At 39.4% G+C, this 18,353-nt stretch overlaps 1 protein-coding gene across 2 annotated transcripts in view; it reads left to right on the top strand.

Annotated features, from left to right (window-relative positions):
• The window catches only part of MYL10 (myosin light chain 10), a 50,971-nt gene extending 32,857 nt beyond the window's left edge, over positions 1-18,114 (top strand). For both annotated transcript variants that reach the window (XM_014280379.3, XM_027806415.2), the window contains 6 exons: positions 3,964-4,050; positions 6,786-6,861; positions 8,339-8,443; positions 11,976-12,054; positions 17,074-17,122; positions 17,875-18,114. In XM_014280379.3, coding sequence (XP_014135854.1) covers positions 4,015-4,050; positions 6,786-6,861; positions 8,339-8,443; positions 11,976-12,054; positions 17,074-17,122; positions 17,875-17,973 — 444 coding nt within the window. In that variant the 5' untranslated portion in view covers positions 3,964-4,014 and the 3' untranslated portion in view covers positions 17,974-18,114. The remainder of the gene's footprint in view (positions 1-3,963; positions 4,051-6,785; positions 6,862-8,338; positions 8,444-11,975; positions 12,055-17,073; positions 17,123-17,874) is intronic.
• The last annotated feature ends 239 nt before the right edge of the window (positions 18,115-18,353 follow it).

The following is an 18,353-nucleotide window of genomic DNA, read 5'->3' as shown; positions in this document are numbered from 1 at the left end:
CAAGTGTTTTCAGCTCCTTCCTCCTTTGCATATAGAGATATAAACTGATTCCCTGCCCTCTTTTCCTTTAGGTCACCCTGAAATCAGACATTTCTTCAGTCCGATTCACTTGACATATAAGCAACATATAAGGAATCCCTATTCTTTCATCCAGAGAGGCAAAGGCAGTGCACACTCATTGTTTCTGCCAGTCTGTGTCACTGCACCGTCCTTTTTCTCTCCGGCCCCCTGACACTGCCAGGCAGAAATATAAAGACCCTCAGTGAGGGAAGCTCAGCTCAAAGCAAATGCCTGGTTCAGCACAGTTTTCTTGGGACCAGATTTTGGTATGGCTCCATTTTTTTCATTTAAAGGTTCTAAAGCAAACCGATCCCAAACCAACCAAACAGAAAAACAAAAACAAAAATAAAAACAAAAACAAAAAAAGACCCTTTAAAATCCAGACTAATTGAGAGAGTGCTAAGACTAGTAACACAAATGAGTGATATGCAACAAGCCTGTGGTTTCTTTTCTAAAGTGAAGTGTTGTTTTCTTCACAATGGGATGATTAATACACTCAGGCAGGAATATTAATAGGCTTTTTCAGTTGTTGCAACATTCTTCCCACTGCTGTGCTATTGAGGCCTCGGAATCCCAGCCCAGGGGACCCTCAGCTCTTCAGTTTCTCATCTGGCACGTTTTGTATGTCAGTCTCAAAGCACATGTTGCAAAGATAGAGCAGCTATCTTTGCAAAGTGCAGCTCGGCACACTTTACATTTTACAAATGGGGAAATCAAGGCAGACAGAAGTGGTGTGTCAGTCACCCACTGTAGGTCACCTACTAAATCCTTGACAGTTTAGAAACCACACGTTTTTTGAATGTATTGCTCTTTTTACTGTGCCGTTTTTTCCAGAGAGATACTCCAGAGTCAGAATCCTGATTCTATTAATTACAAAATTCTTGAGCATTTGGAGTTGTCAGACAGCAGCACAGACCTATTTCTACTGTAGAGCTGCCATTTCATTTGAATGACCCACCAGGAGCTCAGTGACGATGGTTCCTGCTCCATCTACTTATCTCTCAGCCTCCCCCTTCACAGCACCTGCCTACCCACCAGACATGCAAAATCAAGGTGCAGTTTCTTTCTGTGATTATTAATTTCCTAGCCTTTCAGAGCAGAAAAATTATGTTTCAAATACAGTATATACAAAACCCCAAGATACTCTCTAAGTTTGATACCAAAAGACTTGGCTTGAAACTGGCGATGGAAAGCCATTCCTATCCAACAGCTGTTCATTGGCCCCTGTGAAATGTATTGGTGGTCTTAGCCTCATTCCACAAGTGAGCAGATCATAAATAGGATCCACACCCAGAGCTTCAGCAGAAAAACTAAAGATAGATTGAGCGGCACGGGCACTGATCTCCTTTATCATCCCTGGGGATGACTAACCAGAGAGTAACATTGAATAAATACCATGCTATGATGAATTTCTCCTAGTACAGTGATTGTTCTCTGGATAACTAGTCTTCAGTCTTTTTTGCCTTGAATAGGACTTCACTGATGTAAAGAAACTTTTGGGGTTTTTTTGTGTTGCTGGTCTGTTTCTAATAGATAACCGAGCCACAGCTTTTGGGTTTATCTCATTCTTTCTTATAGCCACAATCCTTGCTTAAAGCCCAGTAAATTGAGGAATAATGAAGGTATTGCCAGTGTTTGACATTTAAAGTTAAGAAAACCTGGAGCTGGACCCCACTGCCCTTCATGTGGTGCTAGCTTAGAAAGCTGCAGATTGTTTGCTAGCATGGGGAATGTTTATCGTGTTGAATATGGATGCTGTATTTGATCACAGCAGAGCAGAGCATGAGAACGGTAAAAGCACTTTTTGTCTTCATAAAGACCAGCTACACAAGCACGGGAGAACCAATTCTACTACCTCATCCAAAAATGCTGAGGCCAACCTTGTGTCCTGTGGTCGGTTCCCCCAGCCAGCCTGCAACACATTCGGCTGGGTAACATCTGCTTTCTTTTTACCTCAGGGAACAAATACATGTAAATACGTAGGATTGTTCTTAATATTTCCATTCGATCTGGAAGTGTTGAAAGCCTCCACCAAGCACCTCACGTTACATGGAAGATTGCCCATTACTGCTCAAAATAACACTTATTTCATGTGTAGGAGGAGGAGGGAATCTTTTTATTCCAAAATCAATATTTCTACATTCATTAAATATTCCACTTATTCACTTCTCTGCCCCTCCCCCCCCCCCCAGCCCCATGCTTGTGGTGGCATTCTATCCTTATTTTTATCCTCGCTACAAATGCATTTTTCTTTCAATTTCCATTCCTATTTCCAGATTTTAGTGCTTTGTGGCAGCTGATTGGAGTTTGACAGGTCTGGAGTGTGGGTATGTGGGTGAGCATCTACCATAGCCCTAATTTTCGACCTGGGATCTAAACCAGGGTGGCTGAGTGCAGAAATCTGCCTGGCAAATTAAACTGATCACAGACAATGTATACTTCAAACAGAGTCAAGTGGGAATATTTCCTTGAGCTACTCTGCTCCTCAGGATATTTGAAATCAGTATTGAATTTGAACTTTCACAGGCTTTTTTCTTTTGATGAAAGGAGGCAGTAGAAGTTGCCTTCTGTTTCACGCAGAATAACCCAAACTAAGTAAGACTAATTTTCCATGACATGAAAACCAGGTGGGACTATGATGATGAAGTTTAAAAGTAAAAATGATAAAGAAAAAATAAAAGAAGAAAAATAAGCTGTCTGGAAGGGAACTCAGAAGGTGTTGTATCTCATTATCCTGCCCCAAGTCAGGATAATGCTGTGGTTAAAACATTTCTGTAATACTTAGGAATCACAGATTTTATTCTTTACTGCAGAACAAGGACTGTATTGTCTTAGGCAAGCTGGCTGGGCCCTTATTCAAGGATATTTAGTGAAGTCTAGTTCTGACTGATTGTTAGTGGGCATTAGATTCTTAAATATCATTGTAACTCTTGCCTCAATCTTTGTCTCAGTCTTTGAACTACAGAACAGTGATAAAAGCAGGCCCATTCTTTTAGTTAAGGTGGTTGTCTTGAATATTAAAATTATACGAGCTACTAAGGCAATGTAGTGCAGTGTCAGAGGTTGGTGCAAGAATATAGACTGCCCTGCAAACGTGGAAGGTATTCATACATAGGAAGAATCTATTCAGTCGGTGCTGGTCCAGACAGAGTAGACTTGAAGCGATAGAATTTCCCTTTCTGGTTCCTGAGCTGAGTCTTCGTGCAGGGCCTCATTCTGCAGCTGGCTGTGTCCCTGCGTGGGAGCTGGGAAGAAGGAGTACCTGTAGCCACTTACCTGAAGTGCTTGTATTTCCTGAGAACAGCAGGTTGGGAGTTGTAATTCCATCTGTGAGTAAGACTGTGATGTGATGAGCTTACAACACTCATCCTGCAGTACAGGGCTCTGAAAAGCCACTGCAGAAGGGGGGATATTGTCCTGTGTCAAAGGGTCTGGCATAGGTGACTCTACCCAAGGAATATGCAGGTCCTTGAGGAAACAAGCAGCAGACCAGCTGATACTCGGTGTCACTCTTCAGGTCCCTCACCTTTTTTAAGGCTGCACAGTGACAAGCTGTCCTTGTTCATCTGAGCTGTCAGGTTCTAGGCTGGAGCAAGGGAAAGGCAAAACCCCTCAGCGAGAGATTCATCTGTTACTAAAGAAGCATTTTTAAATCCCATTTTTATATATATATAATACATCTATTATAGTGGATTATTATATATATTATATAGAATTATGTATATTATAAATGTTTTAGATATTTATACAGTTGATTGAACTAAAAGCCTTGTCATAACAAAACACAATCCTCTTGTATTATTTGGCTGTATATGTTTTACCTTCTGTTAAAGATGGAATTTATTTTCATGGGTGCCTAACAGACAAAGTAATTTATATTTGATCTTCTTATTTGTCTTACAGGCTCCAAAAAAGGCCAAGAAGAAGATAGAAGGTGGTTCCAATGTATTCTCTATGTTTGAACAAACCCAGATCCAGGAGTTCAAAGAGGTTGGTCACTGTTCTGCTCTTCTCTATAGTCTCCTGTTATTGCTAATGGGTAACATAGGGGTTGGTTGGTTGTTTTTTTTCCTTACTCAATCCTCCATCTGCTTTAGTAGAACACACAGTTGTTTTCTGAATCATTTCTGTGGTTTTGGCTGGTATATCATTTTCCTTGTGTGTTTGTTTGTTCTTTCTTTCTTTCTTTCTTTCTTTCATTCTTTCTTTCATTCTTTTCTCCCTCTCGCACTGTCCTGTTTCAAGCTCTAGACTTTTTTGAAAAGCCCACAAGCCCACGCCCCAACAGAAAGGAAAATTATTATCTCATCCTTTTTAGCCCTGGTTCAGGAAAATGATTCAGCACATGTTTAAAGTTAAGTTTAAGTGGTATTTTAAATAAGAATTGTCTGTTATGCTCAAGTATTATCCTGAATAGAGATGCCTTAGTGAACCAGGGCTTTAATTAGTGGACTGTTCCACAATAGCAATAGTAAATATTCTTCTGTGTCCTTCTAATACTGCCCACAAACTAGAAAAGAAAATACCAAGAAGCTGTCAGCTGACTTGCTCAAAAAAATGCTGATAAAGCAAAACAACACGTTGAAATCAGCTATGTAAGCATCTTTTAGCTCCCAAAGAATTTGGTATTACCATGCATTGTAGATTCTTTGACCAATTACCTGTGAGGAAATAAATCTAATGGGATGACAGATAATCTGTTTGATGAGTTTATGATCTTTTGCTGAGCAGACATTCTAGAATGTGTGTGAGGCCATCACCCATTTTTTGCTAACTCACATCTCCAAAGACATTTCCAATGTGATATATAGCTAGTTTCATTCGGTGCCTGTGGCTTTCAACTTTACTTTTCATGAGGATTCCCACCAGTAAAGCTCAGTGGTGAACGAGACTAAAAACCCATGCAAAGGTTTATGAGTATGGCCCAGGCAAATGAATTGAAACTAGTAACCATTTCCCTACTGTTAAGGGGAACATGTTTAATGAACACCCTTCTCCCACTTCTCCGTATCCTAAGAACCTCCAGTATTATTTTCTCCAAAAACCACTGTTTGAAGATGTACCAACAAAATGAAGGACTAGTCAGAATGCTGTATTTGATGTATTCTAAGTAATATAGTACTAGGAGCATTTCTGGGAGGATGGTGGCAGAATAATGGCAAAAGCATGAGGCAGTGGAGTGGTCCAGTGAAAGCCAAGACCGTGTTGTGTCTGAAAATGGCATACATAGGACAAGTATTTCTGAAAAGTTTCAATCACAACATTTTTGTTTAGAGATTTCAACCAGCTCATCAGAAAATATTTCAACATTGCTGTTATTAGGTTATTTTAAGTTCATCTTTTACAATACATACCTAATGCTTTTCCTGTCTTCTGTGAGCTTGCTGGACTCTGCTTTGCTCTTCATATTTTCTTCTGGTTTGCTTCCAAATTGTAGGGATCACTATTTAAAGCAAGACCCCCAGAAGGAGGGAAAGCAATTCTAAAGAGTTGGGCTTAGTTTTCTATATGGTGATGGTTTGGCAGGTAAATGAAGGGTTATGATCATGCATGCTGCAAGTAATCACATGGGCAAACTGGAATGTGAGTAGTGGGGATTTGTAAGAAACTGGAGGTAAAACTACATGAAGAAGTGTTGATATAATATGATCATGGAAAGACGTGCTCCCTGTAGAGCAGTAGACTTTAAAACCCTGCAAGTTACTGTAGCTGCAATGGACTAGCTGTATTCTCAAGAGAACATTGTCTTTCATTATAATACTGAAGTAGGAATAATTTCTGGTCATTGTAAAGATAGACTCTCATATTGATGTGCATGTCAGACAGATAACCAGCTTCAGAGACATCCCTGGTTCTACTAATATTCCCCATAGTATGACCAAGGGAATTTCAGGTCATTAAAATCTTTCAAAATCAATAAAACATTAAAAGTGTGATGGCAGTGAATAGACAGACATGCAAATAGGTAAACAGATAGATAGGCAGTTAGCTGGCTTGGTAAATAATGGTTAGAGTACATAAATTCTGTGTTGGCTGAAAATAGAAAAATAAGTGGGTTTCTTCTATCAAAAGTTAAATTTTGCCTGACAAGAAGTATTTAAGGTCAACACATCAAGGTCACTTAGAGCACAGAACACAGTCTGAAGGATACAATTTATTTGAAAGGGAAACAAACTTTGAATAAATAATACAATGAAACCTACACTTCTCTGTACTTCTGAAAAGTCAGCTGTGATGGATCATTTTTTAAGACACAGCAGAAACTGACTTTAGCTTGATAACAGAGAGATATCTAGAGTAATTAAATGTTTTACAGAATATGATTGCTGCACAAAGGAACAAGGTACAGGAAAGGTACAAACCACACAGAGTAACCACTGACTAAATCCTCCCTAACTAAAGCCTCCCTAATTCAAACTTTTATGGGTTAAGGCCTGAACGGCTGGAGCTGCCAGCACTGGCTTCAGCCCAGCTACATGCTGCACTGAGCATTAATTTAGTAAAAGGAAGTTTGGGTGGGTTTAATTAAGCCCCTTGCCAAGATACAGTAATGTGTTGAAAGTGAGGAAAGTGCAATGATGTGGCATGATGTGGGTGAATCAAAGGAAGTTAAATATTCTTTTTTACAGTATGAATATAATACCCCCCTGAACTGGAATGTGAGATTGTAGCACTGTCCAGTGCAACAGGGCAATGGCAGTAAACTTTCCTTTTTCTTCCAACAGGCTTTTACCATCATGGATCAGAACAGGGATGGCTTTATTGACAAAGCAGACTTGAGAGACACATTTGCTGCACTAGGTAAACTGGTAGCAATAATTAAATACTTAAAAGAAATGCAGTTTAAATTTCAAGCACATAAAAGAAGTTTGTATTAGAATTACAGGGGGGGAAGTAATGAGATACACAGGAGGCAAAAGGAAACCTGTTTGGTTTGATCTTCCTCCTTTACGGTAGTTGCTGTCTTACTATATAGCTACAGCTGGAAAGTTTCCTGAGCAGCCTCTTTCAGAAGCAAAGTGAAGGTCTCTCTGGGACTCGCTGGCGGGTGCAACAGAGCTGTGCGGCTGGCAACTCTCCAAAGGCACTGATCCCTCCCCTGCAACTATTTCATAAAAAGCCCACCCAAGCAGGGGTCCATGCCAGGCATTTCTGATTTGCCTCTGAATCCAGGCTTCACAGGCTGCACCTTTTTCATCTAGGATCCATGCAATATCTACCAATTAACGTTGTTGTCATGGTCTAGCTGCCCCTCCACCCACATAAAAGTAGGAGGGCTTCATGTGAGGTTCTGTGCTGTTGTGCCCTTATGTGGGGTGGAATGTGCATGTCATGAGATTAGGTATTGTCCATTCCATGCACATCACAATCCTGATAATATCAAGCAGATTAAAGTAAATCTTCCCAAGGAAAGGAAAAATCAAGATGCTCATGATCCTAGACCTGGAGTTGTATCCTTGTTGCAACATTTGAGGCTTGAACAGTGATGTAGGCATTTGGGCTTTTGCCATCTGGATCTTGTTAAAAAGAGTTTGATAGGAATCTTTAGTGCTCCCTGGGGTGGAATCAGATGCCAGCAGAGTCAGTGCAAAGAGCAGAAGCTCCTGAACTCTTTATTGTGACAACGAGGTTTGCAAACTTTGGCCTGTAGCTACTGTTACCCTGGAATATTTATTTCTTAAGGCCAAGTTCTGGTATCTTTCCTGTTCAGTGAAGCCCCTCAATGCCTATGAAGCACAGTCACAAGAAATTACCATTCAGTCTGAGCGGGGTTGCCAGGGTCTTAATTCTCATCAATAGGATTGCGCAAGGATGGGGAAGGGATAGGACTGCACAAGGATGGGGGAGGGATAAGACTACTCAACTCATCCATCTGCCCTCTACTCAGAAAGGCATCTCAATATAAAGGAGGGCAAAGACTGAGACCTTGGATTCACTTCAGTCACTTTGAGCTCTGCTATATTAATATCAGTGGGGCCCGTATTTCACCTGAGGTAAAAAAAAACAAAAACCAAAACAGTTTATTTTGAAGTGCCCCTTCTTTCGTCCACTGCTGGCCACATCCGTGTTATTTATCCTTCTTACTCCTTCAGTCACCCTTTGATCTTAGAGCCAGCTCTGCCAATTTGTTTTACACTGGGGTATTCTGGAGTTGTGTTCTACCATGTTATTAGCAAAGTTGCACAGAGCCCTGAGCTCCCCAGTGGGAGGAGATGAATGGGAATAGTTTTTTGAAACACAATTTGTGATTTATTATGAAAAATGATCTCTGCTGCAGGTCGTCTGAATGTCAAGAATGAAGAGCTTGAAGACATGGTGAAGGAGGCGCCAGGTCCTATTAACTTCACTGTCTTCCTTACTATGTTTGGGGAAAAGCTGAAAGGTAAGTACCTTTGGGGGGTTGGAGAGGTATCTGTCAAAGATCCTCAGCACTGAAATATCTCAGCACCTTGCAAATTATAATAATGTATACACAGAACAATGCTTAAAGGCAAGGAGTGATCTCCATTTTTGCAGACAGAGCTGAAGTATGAAAAGGCTAAGGGACCGTCCAGAGGACAATTCAAAGGTGTGATTTCAGCTTACATAAGCGAACATAAAAGTGGTAAGTTGAGGTCCAGAAAGTAATGAAATCACAGCAGCCTGGAGCACAGTGCAGATGAGTTATTCACTGTCAGTAGGTTCCTAGGCGGAAAACTGTTGCTCATGCTGTAGTGGTATCACTCCCAGTGTTACCTGGTTTAAAGGTATTTTCAGTATTTCTACAAAAAATCTTTCTGCACTCCTTTGGCTCATTATGCAGACATGACCTCTGCATCATCCGTGCAGTTACAGGGCCTGAAGGAGCAACGTGGTCATCCCTCATTTGCTGTAGTAGTTGTAACGCGGTGGCCCAGCCTTGGTTTCACTTGAGGTCAATAGTGATTTTGCCACTGGATGAAGGTTTCACTGAATAACTCTTAACGGAATGGATAAATTGAAATAATTTAATCTCGGTAGCTTCACAATGATGAGGGAGAGGGATTTTGTCCATTGCCACAGAATACATAGGGATCACTGTAGATTTCAGAAAATGTGGGTACTATATTTGTTGTGGGGGCTAGTAATCTAGTTGTATCTCCTATACTGTCAATGCCTAGAAACTGTAAGAGAGGGAGTGTGAGGCCAGTAGAAACCTCTAGTCATCTTCCTATACACATTAAAAATAGGTGAAAGCCTTGGCCTTCAAAGCAAGGTTGCTCTTAGCCAAGCACATTCCAGAAGTTTGTTAAAGTAACTAATGAACAGGAAAATGGAAAAAGCTGATCCCATGTTCTTAAAAACATTTGTTGTACTGCTGCTGGACTCTGGCTTTATATAGCTGAGCACAATTTCAGTGAAGTGCTTTCTAGGGTTGGAATAGAAAACAGAAAGGTCTGAAAGAAAGAATTAATGTAGCTGGTCCTCAAAGAAATACACTATTGCTAAGGAGCACAGCATGTCTGGGAAACGTAAGAGCTGATGGAGAAGGCTGTAGACTAACACTGAGGAGGGGATTTTATTACCCAGACATCAATCTGTCTCGGTCACAGTGGTATCTGCACCTTTACATTCCAGATACTATCTTGCAGAGTAGGTAGTGCCCTCCTCCATCATCTTCCTTCTGGGAGATGTGACTATTTCCAGTGGGGTGCCCTGCTACCCATTCCTGTCTATTTGTGATGCTTATGATCACACAGAGCGTGGAAATGAGCTCTTCTCCCTTTCCCCTCTTCCTTCTTGTTTCTTACGATTGCTGAAGCTGGCAAAGAATCCGTGGCCCTGCCAATTGTGTGGCCTAAACCCAGAGCCAGCACAGGAAGGTGAATGGTAAAGCATAACCCTCTTGTCTGCAGGTTTCCTGTTGGCTACTAGCAGAGGAGGAGGTGGGTTTTTTTTTAATTTCCATTTGGTGAAGGGAAAATCACAGCTGTGCTTGTCATGCCCTTCTGGTTGGGTTTGTCATGCAAAGGAAGCAGAGCCAAAAGACTGCACATTCCCAATCAAAACTAATTGGGATGAAGAGCCTTTGTAGTGCAATTAGAAAGGGAGAAAGGGCTAGAGGAAGTGGATATGGCAATTTTGCAACACTCTTTATTAGCTAAGTACCACTCAGAGAATTTGGTGAAAGGTGCTTTCTAAGTAAAATTTGTTGTGCTATAATTGATTTCTGTCATAAAGGGGAAGCAGGGATTTTCAGGATGAGCTTTAGCTTTGTATATTGAGATTATGATGCCAGATGAACAGCTAACAAAACTCAGTTTATGTTAATGCCAACCACATGGAGCTGTTTCTACAGGGAGTCAGAATAATACAATTTGTACAGAAAACAGAGATGCCGCACATCAAAGAAACCACTTTATTTACCAGCTAATCAATAAAGAATGCCTGCTGCATTGCTTTTCTTCAAAGCCAAAGTCCAAGGATATGACAGAGTAGAAAATGTAAAACACAGTAAGGGAAAAAAAAAAATCCCCCACACAGTGGTGACTACTTAAAATGCAGTCCTTTCCTCAGAGCTGGAAGACATTTCTCTTCATGGGACAATCAAAACACTCATTAAATACCAATGCTTTTTGTATTGATCATATATTCATTGCAGTTCAAATATAGCGCCTACAGCTTGGCAAAATTATGTGGCCAGTGTGTGACAAGGAGGAGGCCATATTATAGCCTTAGGTTTATTCACTGTTATATCCACTAAGATCTTACTAATAATCCTTGTGAAACCTTTTAAAAAAAGAAAACTAAGAAGGTATCAGGAGTGTACATAGTCATTAGAGCAGGGAACCTTGACTGGGTTCTATTCTGGTTCTCTCTCTGCCAAACTTTGAAACTGCGGTTCTTTGTGTAACTACCTTTTTTGATGATGCTTTCAACATTTCAGCATCCTAAGTAGCTTAATTTTTCCATGGGTCAGTCTATCTGCTTGTAAATTTGGTTTCCTACAGTTATGAATAATGATTTATATTATATATACTACTGTAATATTTTGAAAAACTGGTGAATAGTCAGAAACACAGTATTTAGAGTATCCTTTGGTGTGGGTTAAAACTGACCATGAGTATACTCAGAATCTGCAGTATTAGAGAATACTCAGAAACCCCAGCCAAGTTTAAGGCACTGTGAAAGTTAGTCCTTGACCCAAATATTTTTTTTCTGTCTAAATAGATGGAACAGATAAAGGGTGGAAAAAGAGGAAGACTATTCCTATCATTTTACTGCTGGGAACAGAGGAGCAGGGAAATTAGAGTCATACCAAAAGTTTGTGGCCCAGCTAGGAGCAGAAGCAAAATGCTGGAGCCATAGTCTAGTGCTCTAAACCACCCTGTTTCTGTAGGTAACACCTAATGAGGAGGTACTTTAGTGGAAGTGCCCTACAGAATGTAAGTGCAGATCACCATTTAACCATTGATCATCCTGTTTCCACTGCGTTGACATTCTGATTTTATGATGAGCTCCATTTCCTTTGGTGAGGGAAATAACCTCTTTTCTATACAGTGACGAACGAGTAACATCAAAAAGTGTTTTTACAAGGAACGTACAGAACAAGATTAAAGGAAGCCAGTGAGGGAAACAGTTTGTTATATTTTCATTTCTGAAAGCCACTAATCCTCTGGGTACTGATATTGGAGACCAGTTCCTGGAAGTTTTCTCTCCTGCAGACATAGAATAGATATGAGTTATTATTTTTAAGCTTCTGAGCATTGAACTATTCACCTCTATTGTTTATCTGACATGACAAATGCTGCCGACTTAAGGAACCTTTGTCATCAGACCTACAACTGCAGAATTCTCCATTTTGCACTGTTTTCAAGTGAATGCAATTATTTAGCAAGTATTCGACTGCTATAGAAATACATCCAGGCTTCTAAATTATATTTCATTAATTTTAGGCACAGACCCAGAAGAAACCATTCTGAATGCTTTTAAGATTTTTGACCCAGAAGGAAAAGGCCACATAAAGGCAGACTAGTAAGTTTATTTCAAATCCTTTTAAAATAATAATAATAATAATAATAATAATAATAATAATAATTGCACACGTTTAAAGAACTGCTTAAAAGCTGTATTTTTCATGGTGTTTTAAGAGACAGAGGAACTATCAGGCGGAAAAACATTTAGCTTTGTAAGCCAGAGTTAAAAGACTGTACTATTGTATGAATGTGCTTATATACCAAAAGGAGATGTTATTGTCTTCAGACATTGCAAGAGGCAACGGAAATATAATCACATGTAGGCCATTAGATAGCCTTTTTTGAAGGTCTGGATATAAATCAACACATGACTCTTTGTAGATTAACTCCATATGTAAATTAAAATGAACGTCTGGTGCCTAATTCTCAGAGTGCTTGACTAAAATGGGAAATCTAGTCTCCTTTTTAAAAAAGTGATCAATTTAATTAACTCTGGGACATGGTTTTAGTGAAGGTATTTTCCTTGTTATGTGTTTACCATTTGAGCCTTCTGCTTCGAGACAATCATTTGCTGTAAAATTCCACTAGATATGGTGGGAGCCAAACCAAATAATACTGCTAATAATATGGCAATTATTGTCGGTATGGCTATTTTTTAAAGAAGGAGGCAAGTCCTAATTTGTATTCATAACCTGTAACATCAACAAAGCAAGGTAAAAGGACTTTAAGTGCTAATTGCACAAATTTAAACTCTCATTGCACTGCCAAAATGGTGCAAGAAGGGCATCAGTTAAATGAGATAAATGATATCAAATCAGGGCAGTGGATAAGGAGGTCTGACCTATGGCTCCAGTGGAATGCTACATGTGCCTAGGTTTATGCATATGCTTATATTCCTTGGTGAATTTGGGGGTCTATAATTTTACTGCAGCAGCTATTTCAGGTGGATTTTACAAAGCATAGTACGTATAGTAAATTTATTAAGGAACCATGAGTTACAAAATAGTATTTGCATCAATTAATTCTGCTAATGTTGTGATAAAGTAAATGAAAACTAAACATCTTACCAGAACCTCTGAGGTGGAGTTTTCTATGTTATTATCTTAAATTACCAATGAAAGTTAGTTGAAAATACAGAATTTGTACAAAAAAGTACAGTATTTCTTACCATTACCAGTATGCTTTTTTGCTGACAGTACCCCAGTGGGTATGGGAGTCATATTATGGTATGCAATAAGCAAAATAAAAGCAAAGAGACAGTCTTTTCACTAAAGAACTTCTGAACTAATTAAAACACAACAAGTGGATGTAGCAAACAATCCAAAGAAACAGAGGGTTAATAATCATCCTGATTGGTTTGGGGTTAGCATTATCCAAGCAGCTTGGGAAGAACAGTCTGAGAAACACATCAGAAGTGACTCAAACCATCAGAATAAAATGTAGCCTGTTGCCAAATAGGCCAGATCACATGGTAGTGAAATCACAACCATGAAAATACAACCTTCTGATAATACAAACCCCATGAAATGTTATATTTCCTACCACTCTCTGTAACAATATATTGCATACAAAATCTGCAGCTTGCCACCCTGTGCCCAGTTCTACAATCCTTGAGTGCTGGAAGACAATTGGAGTTTGGGGCAAATTAGGAATGCAGTATCACACTCCAAAATGAAGATGAGAGAGAAATACTTTTATTTTTCCTTGATGGAAAAGGTCAACTTTGTCCCCACCCCCACTGCACTGCTAACATTAGACAATTGTTTTAGTTCGTCACCACAACAGAGCATAATGTTTACTTATTAGACCCGAGGGTATTGTTGATCATTACAGAACAAACCATTAAATCAATTCCGTGAATGTCTTTGAGGTTTAACTTCTATTCATATGCTTCCAAAATTTAGACATTTGAAGGTTTTGAAATAATTTTTATGTTGGCTTATACAGCCATTTCAATATGACAGTTAATGTTAATAAATAATATTTCTCCATATTAAAAAATCCTGGAATGTTTCTTTCCAAAACGAGCCATGTTGACCTTTTAATCAGAACTTCTTTTTATGTTCATGGAGTTAACATCCTTCTGGGGATTTTTACGTTTCTTCCCTCTGCGTGTTTTCACCTCTAGTCTGGAAATGACTCACTTAGTCCATCTGATGGTAGCTGGGACGGAGTCTTCTAACCTTTCCAGAAGCTCCAGGAGTTTATAACTTACTTCCAACTTCAATGACAAACTTTGTTTGTCTGCATCATTATACCACACATAAAATCCTTCCTATAGCATGATGTCAAAAAGAGAAAATGCTTTAGGTCACATTCTCAGCTGGTGTAAACTGGCATAGTGTTTGGAAAGGTTAGATGATTCAGTCCTAAATGCCATTCATTGGACAAAGTGAGTCAGGCCAACAGCAACTGTGCCTCATGCTGATGCCAACAAAACTTTGCAGATTTGTACCAGATGAAAATGGACCCAGGGAGTTTACGTGCGCGCCGGACCTTCGGAGATTAGTTTGGCTGAGCCAGTGATGTTTCTAATCACATTTGTAGAGCGCTGCTTGTTTTGACTCACCTGTTTTTTTCCAAGACAGCACTGTAGAAAGGGCAAACCCTGTGGAAAACCAAAATGTCCCAGAGATTTCACAGATAATTTTAAAACAGCTTTTGAAATATAAGAATGCAATGGAGTATTTGTAACTGTAGAAGGAATTGATGTCATCTAGGACAAGAGATAAGTTAGACTCCCATGTCAAGGCAAACAGATACCTTTTTTTGCCCAAGACTTTGATTATTTTTTTTTGAGTAGCAAATAGTCTTTAAAAAAGAAATCAAGATGCACAAAGAAAAGAGTGCATAATATCTAGCTTTGGAAATTGTGAGTGTTTATTTCCCTATAAAATAAATAATGGAAAACGTGCATAGATGCTTAACTCAGTCTTTCTTCCTTATGAGTGTGCCAGAGCCTACTGGGCTGTGCATCAGAAGATTATAATTAGATATTTGATCTTTTCTTTTCCCCTAAATACTTTAAGCATGTGAGTGGAAGACACAGAGTGCCCGGATCTCTTTTTAATTCAGGCCTGTTTGTGATGAAGTTTATTTGTGACTTCTGACAAAATTGCTCTAAGTGCTTCCTTCTATTCACCAGGCTCCTTCCTGTATCACACTTCCTATTTACATTTGCTAATGCTGTTTGCCCCAGTGCACATATATCCAATAATCCATTTATGCTCATGAGAATGATCTCTCTACTTTTGCACCCACTCATCATTTGAGAATTCCACTTCAAAAAATGCAATCACATAACAAAAGGCCAGGATAACAAAACAGAAACAACAATATGAGAGAAAAAGCTGAAGAAAGACTTTGCTGAGTAAAGGGAATGGTAAAGTAATGCAAGAAAGATATGTACAATAGCTTAAGCTCTGTCTGTGACTTCAGAGTATTTCCTGAACTTGCATGGATATTTTCACCCTTGTTCTTGTGGGCAAGATCCTTAATCATTATCCAGAAACTTCTTTTTTCACTTTCCCTTTCTGTCCTTCCAAATGAGCACTTAACATCAACAAGAAAGAGATTCAGAAGTGTATATGCCTCTTACGCAAATTGGGATGTCTTTGTTGTAGCCTTTTCCTGGAAAAAAAATATGTGGGTAAGAGATATGAGGAAGTACAGTTGTAGCTTTGCCATCAAAACTACACTTTTATTTGCGTGACTTTTTTCACTTGAGATGCATAGTGCATGGGAACAGAAAGAGAAGCTTCACTATTTTGCCCAAACATCTGCATCCACAGCGGCTGAATTTTGCTCTCACATGGAAGTGTTGCTGTGCAGGCATAATTTCTGTTGTAAATAGTTAGTTTTAAATATTCACTTTAAAAAGCAGAAAGGGCTGCTTCCAGAAAAGCTATTGCTCTCACACACTGCCCCCCACCCCCCCGCCAATTCTTCCAAAAAAGCAGCCTTTTTTCAAACCTACAACCTAAACCCAGATTTCTATGCTTGTTTCAGCTTTTGTTTTTGTACAACAGGCTGCTAACCTGTTATCACAGGTTTATAGTCTGCTTTACCAATCTAGAAAAAATCTTGATAATGTATAAATACCTTTGGCAGTAGCAACAGGAGACAACTCTACCTCTTCAGCGTGAATGCAAGCTCTTTGAGATTAATATAGGCATACTCCTACAGGAAGGGGAAATTATTAACATAAGTGAAAGGGATGTTTATGTGATATAACTGACTTCATACTGGTGGATGTTCTAGCACATTGCGCATATACTGCCCTCAGTACATGAGTAACTGGGTGAAATAGAAAGAACTAAAAGAGGTTAGACTAGAAGCAGTAATCATTTTTCCTAGCTTTTCTATTCACCTATAAACTTAGGTAAAAAAATTACATGCCTGACTGACTTCCCACAATGGGTTTGAAAATAGAGAATAAATCAGCTGAGAGTCTGTCCCAAAAAATATTCTCTTTGATGTGGTTGCATAGGATGCAGATTGTGTGTGGGATAAGCTCCGTGTTACAGTGCTGTAACTCCAGATCAAGACATTGTACCGTGAAATACAACAGGTCTCATGCAGTTTCACAGTCTCCTCTGGGAATGACTGCATGCAAATAAAGGGATTCTCAGATGATGATTCGGAATAGCTGTTGGAGTTCTCTTTCAAGTCCTCTTTCTCATTTCATGCTCCGTTCCTTTCATCCTCAGATTTTACAGAAAATATTCTTTCTTTTGGTTTTGTTAAGTGATCCAAACTTTAAACAGCAAGTAAGAAAACCTACCATTTTAGGTTAAGATAAGCATACAAAATTGCTGTATTTCAATTAGAGTAATAACCTTAAACAATTTTAAACCTCTATAAAATGTGACAAAAGCAAAATAAGTTGGCAGAGCGAGGCATTGACACTGATGGCTGCCCACAGAAAATCTCTTACAATATCATGTAAGGATTAACAGCTCTAATTTATGCGGTCACACAGATTTTCTTTCATGCAACTTCAGGACGGATCTTGCCATCTGAATTGTCATGTGCCATTATCACCCTTTAATCAGGCTATTTCATTTTATTTGAACAGCATCAAAGAAATGCTTATGACACAGGCAGACCGGTTCAGTCAAGAAGAGGTAAGGACCACCTTCTTTATTCAAAATAGGAATCTATCTCCAGCTACTATTCAACCATAAGTATTTGCCCCTCTTTAAATGCATGAATTCAGCTGAAATCCAGACTGAAAGAAGGTCGATGCCAGTTCTAGCAATTAGGAACAATTCAAAGCATCTCTTCTGAATAGCTCCATGGCTAAATCAAAGTCAAACAGATTCTTTGGACTGCCATCCAAGTGTAAGCGTGGCCTATCTCTTGCTGTTCTTTCCTATGGCAAGCTGGGCAATGAATTTACTATAGTCCAAGTGGGTTTGGGTGGGGACTGTGATCTGGTTTCCATTTCTGTGAGAGTTATTTTGCTTGAAATCTGAAATGAGGTACTGACTTTGTGGTTTGTGTGAGACTGAGCATGGATTCTGCCGGCTGGGAGGAATTTAGTGAGACTTTATTTTCAGAGGAGGAGTTTGAGTGAAGTTGGTTTGTGGCAAGAACAGATTGGAGGGCAGACTATAGTACGATATTTGGCCAGGGTTTACCTGGATTTCAGGGAGAGCTCTTTGCAACAGGGAACCTCTTGGGATTCTGGCAGGACTGTATTAACTAGTTGTGTCCTAATCCCTATTGCAATTTTACTGAAGCTAAGGAAGAAGTTTCCACAGTGGTTAACAGATCAAGACAGAAGGGAGCTGAACTGGGTTGAAAATGAAAAGCAGTATATGTCGCTGTCCCACGGTCCTACGTTTGTAACACTTGTCTCCTCTTTGCTTGGCAGATCAAGCAGATGTTTGCTGCTTTCCCTCCAGATGTCTCTGGTAATCTTGACTATAAGAACCTCTGTTACGTTATCACCCATGGTGAGGAAAAAGACTAAAGAGGAAAGAGATGAGCTCCTCCTGTGATGGTGCACCAAGTTACTTCATAATGCTTTTGTGTGCAAGACGAAGGGCTAAACATTCAGTATGTGAAGCCATGTGGTCATCAGAAGAGAACCAATAAAACAATTGAAATTAGATTAAAGTTGTTTAATGCTCCTGTTTTTATAAAAGATGAAAATACCATTTTTTTCTGTCAGTGGTTTGAAATGGAATTTTCTTGATGAACTGGTGCTTTCATGATTTATTGACAATCCTAATGTTCACCAGATGGTCCACTGCGCACTGCAGTGTTGCTTAACCTCTTTATACATAAGCTCCGTGTATTAATTGAGAAATCCTCTAACTTATTGCACCAGGAAGAGTATTTGGTAAATAG

This window comes from Falco cherrug, chromosome 1 (genome assembly GCF_023634085.1).
Source record: "Falco cherrug isolate bFalChe1 chromosome 1, bFalChe1.pri, whole genome shotgun sequence".
Lineage (NCBI taxonomy): Eukaryota > Metazoa > Chordata > Aves > Falconiformes > Falconidae > Falco > Falco cherrug.
This window is presented reverse-complemented; position numbering and strand designations above follow the sequence as displayed.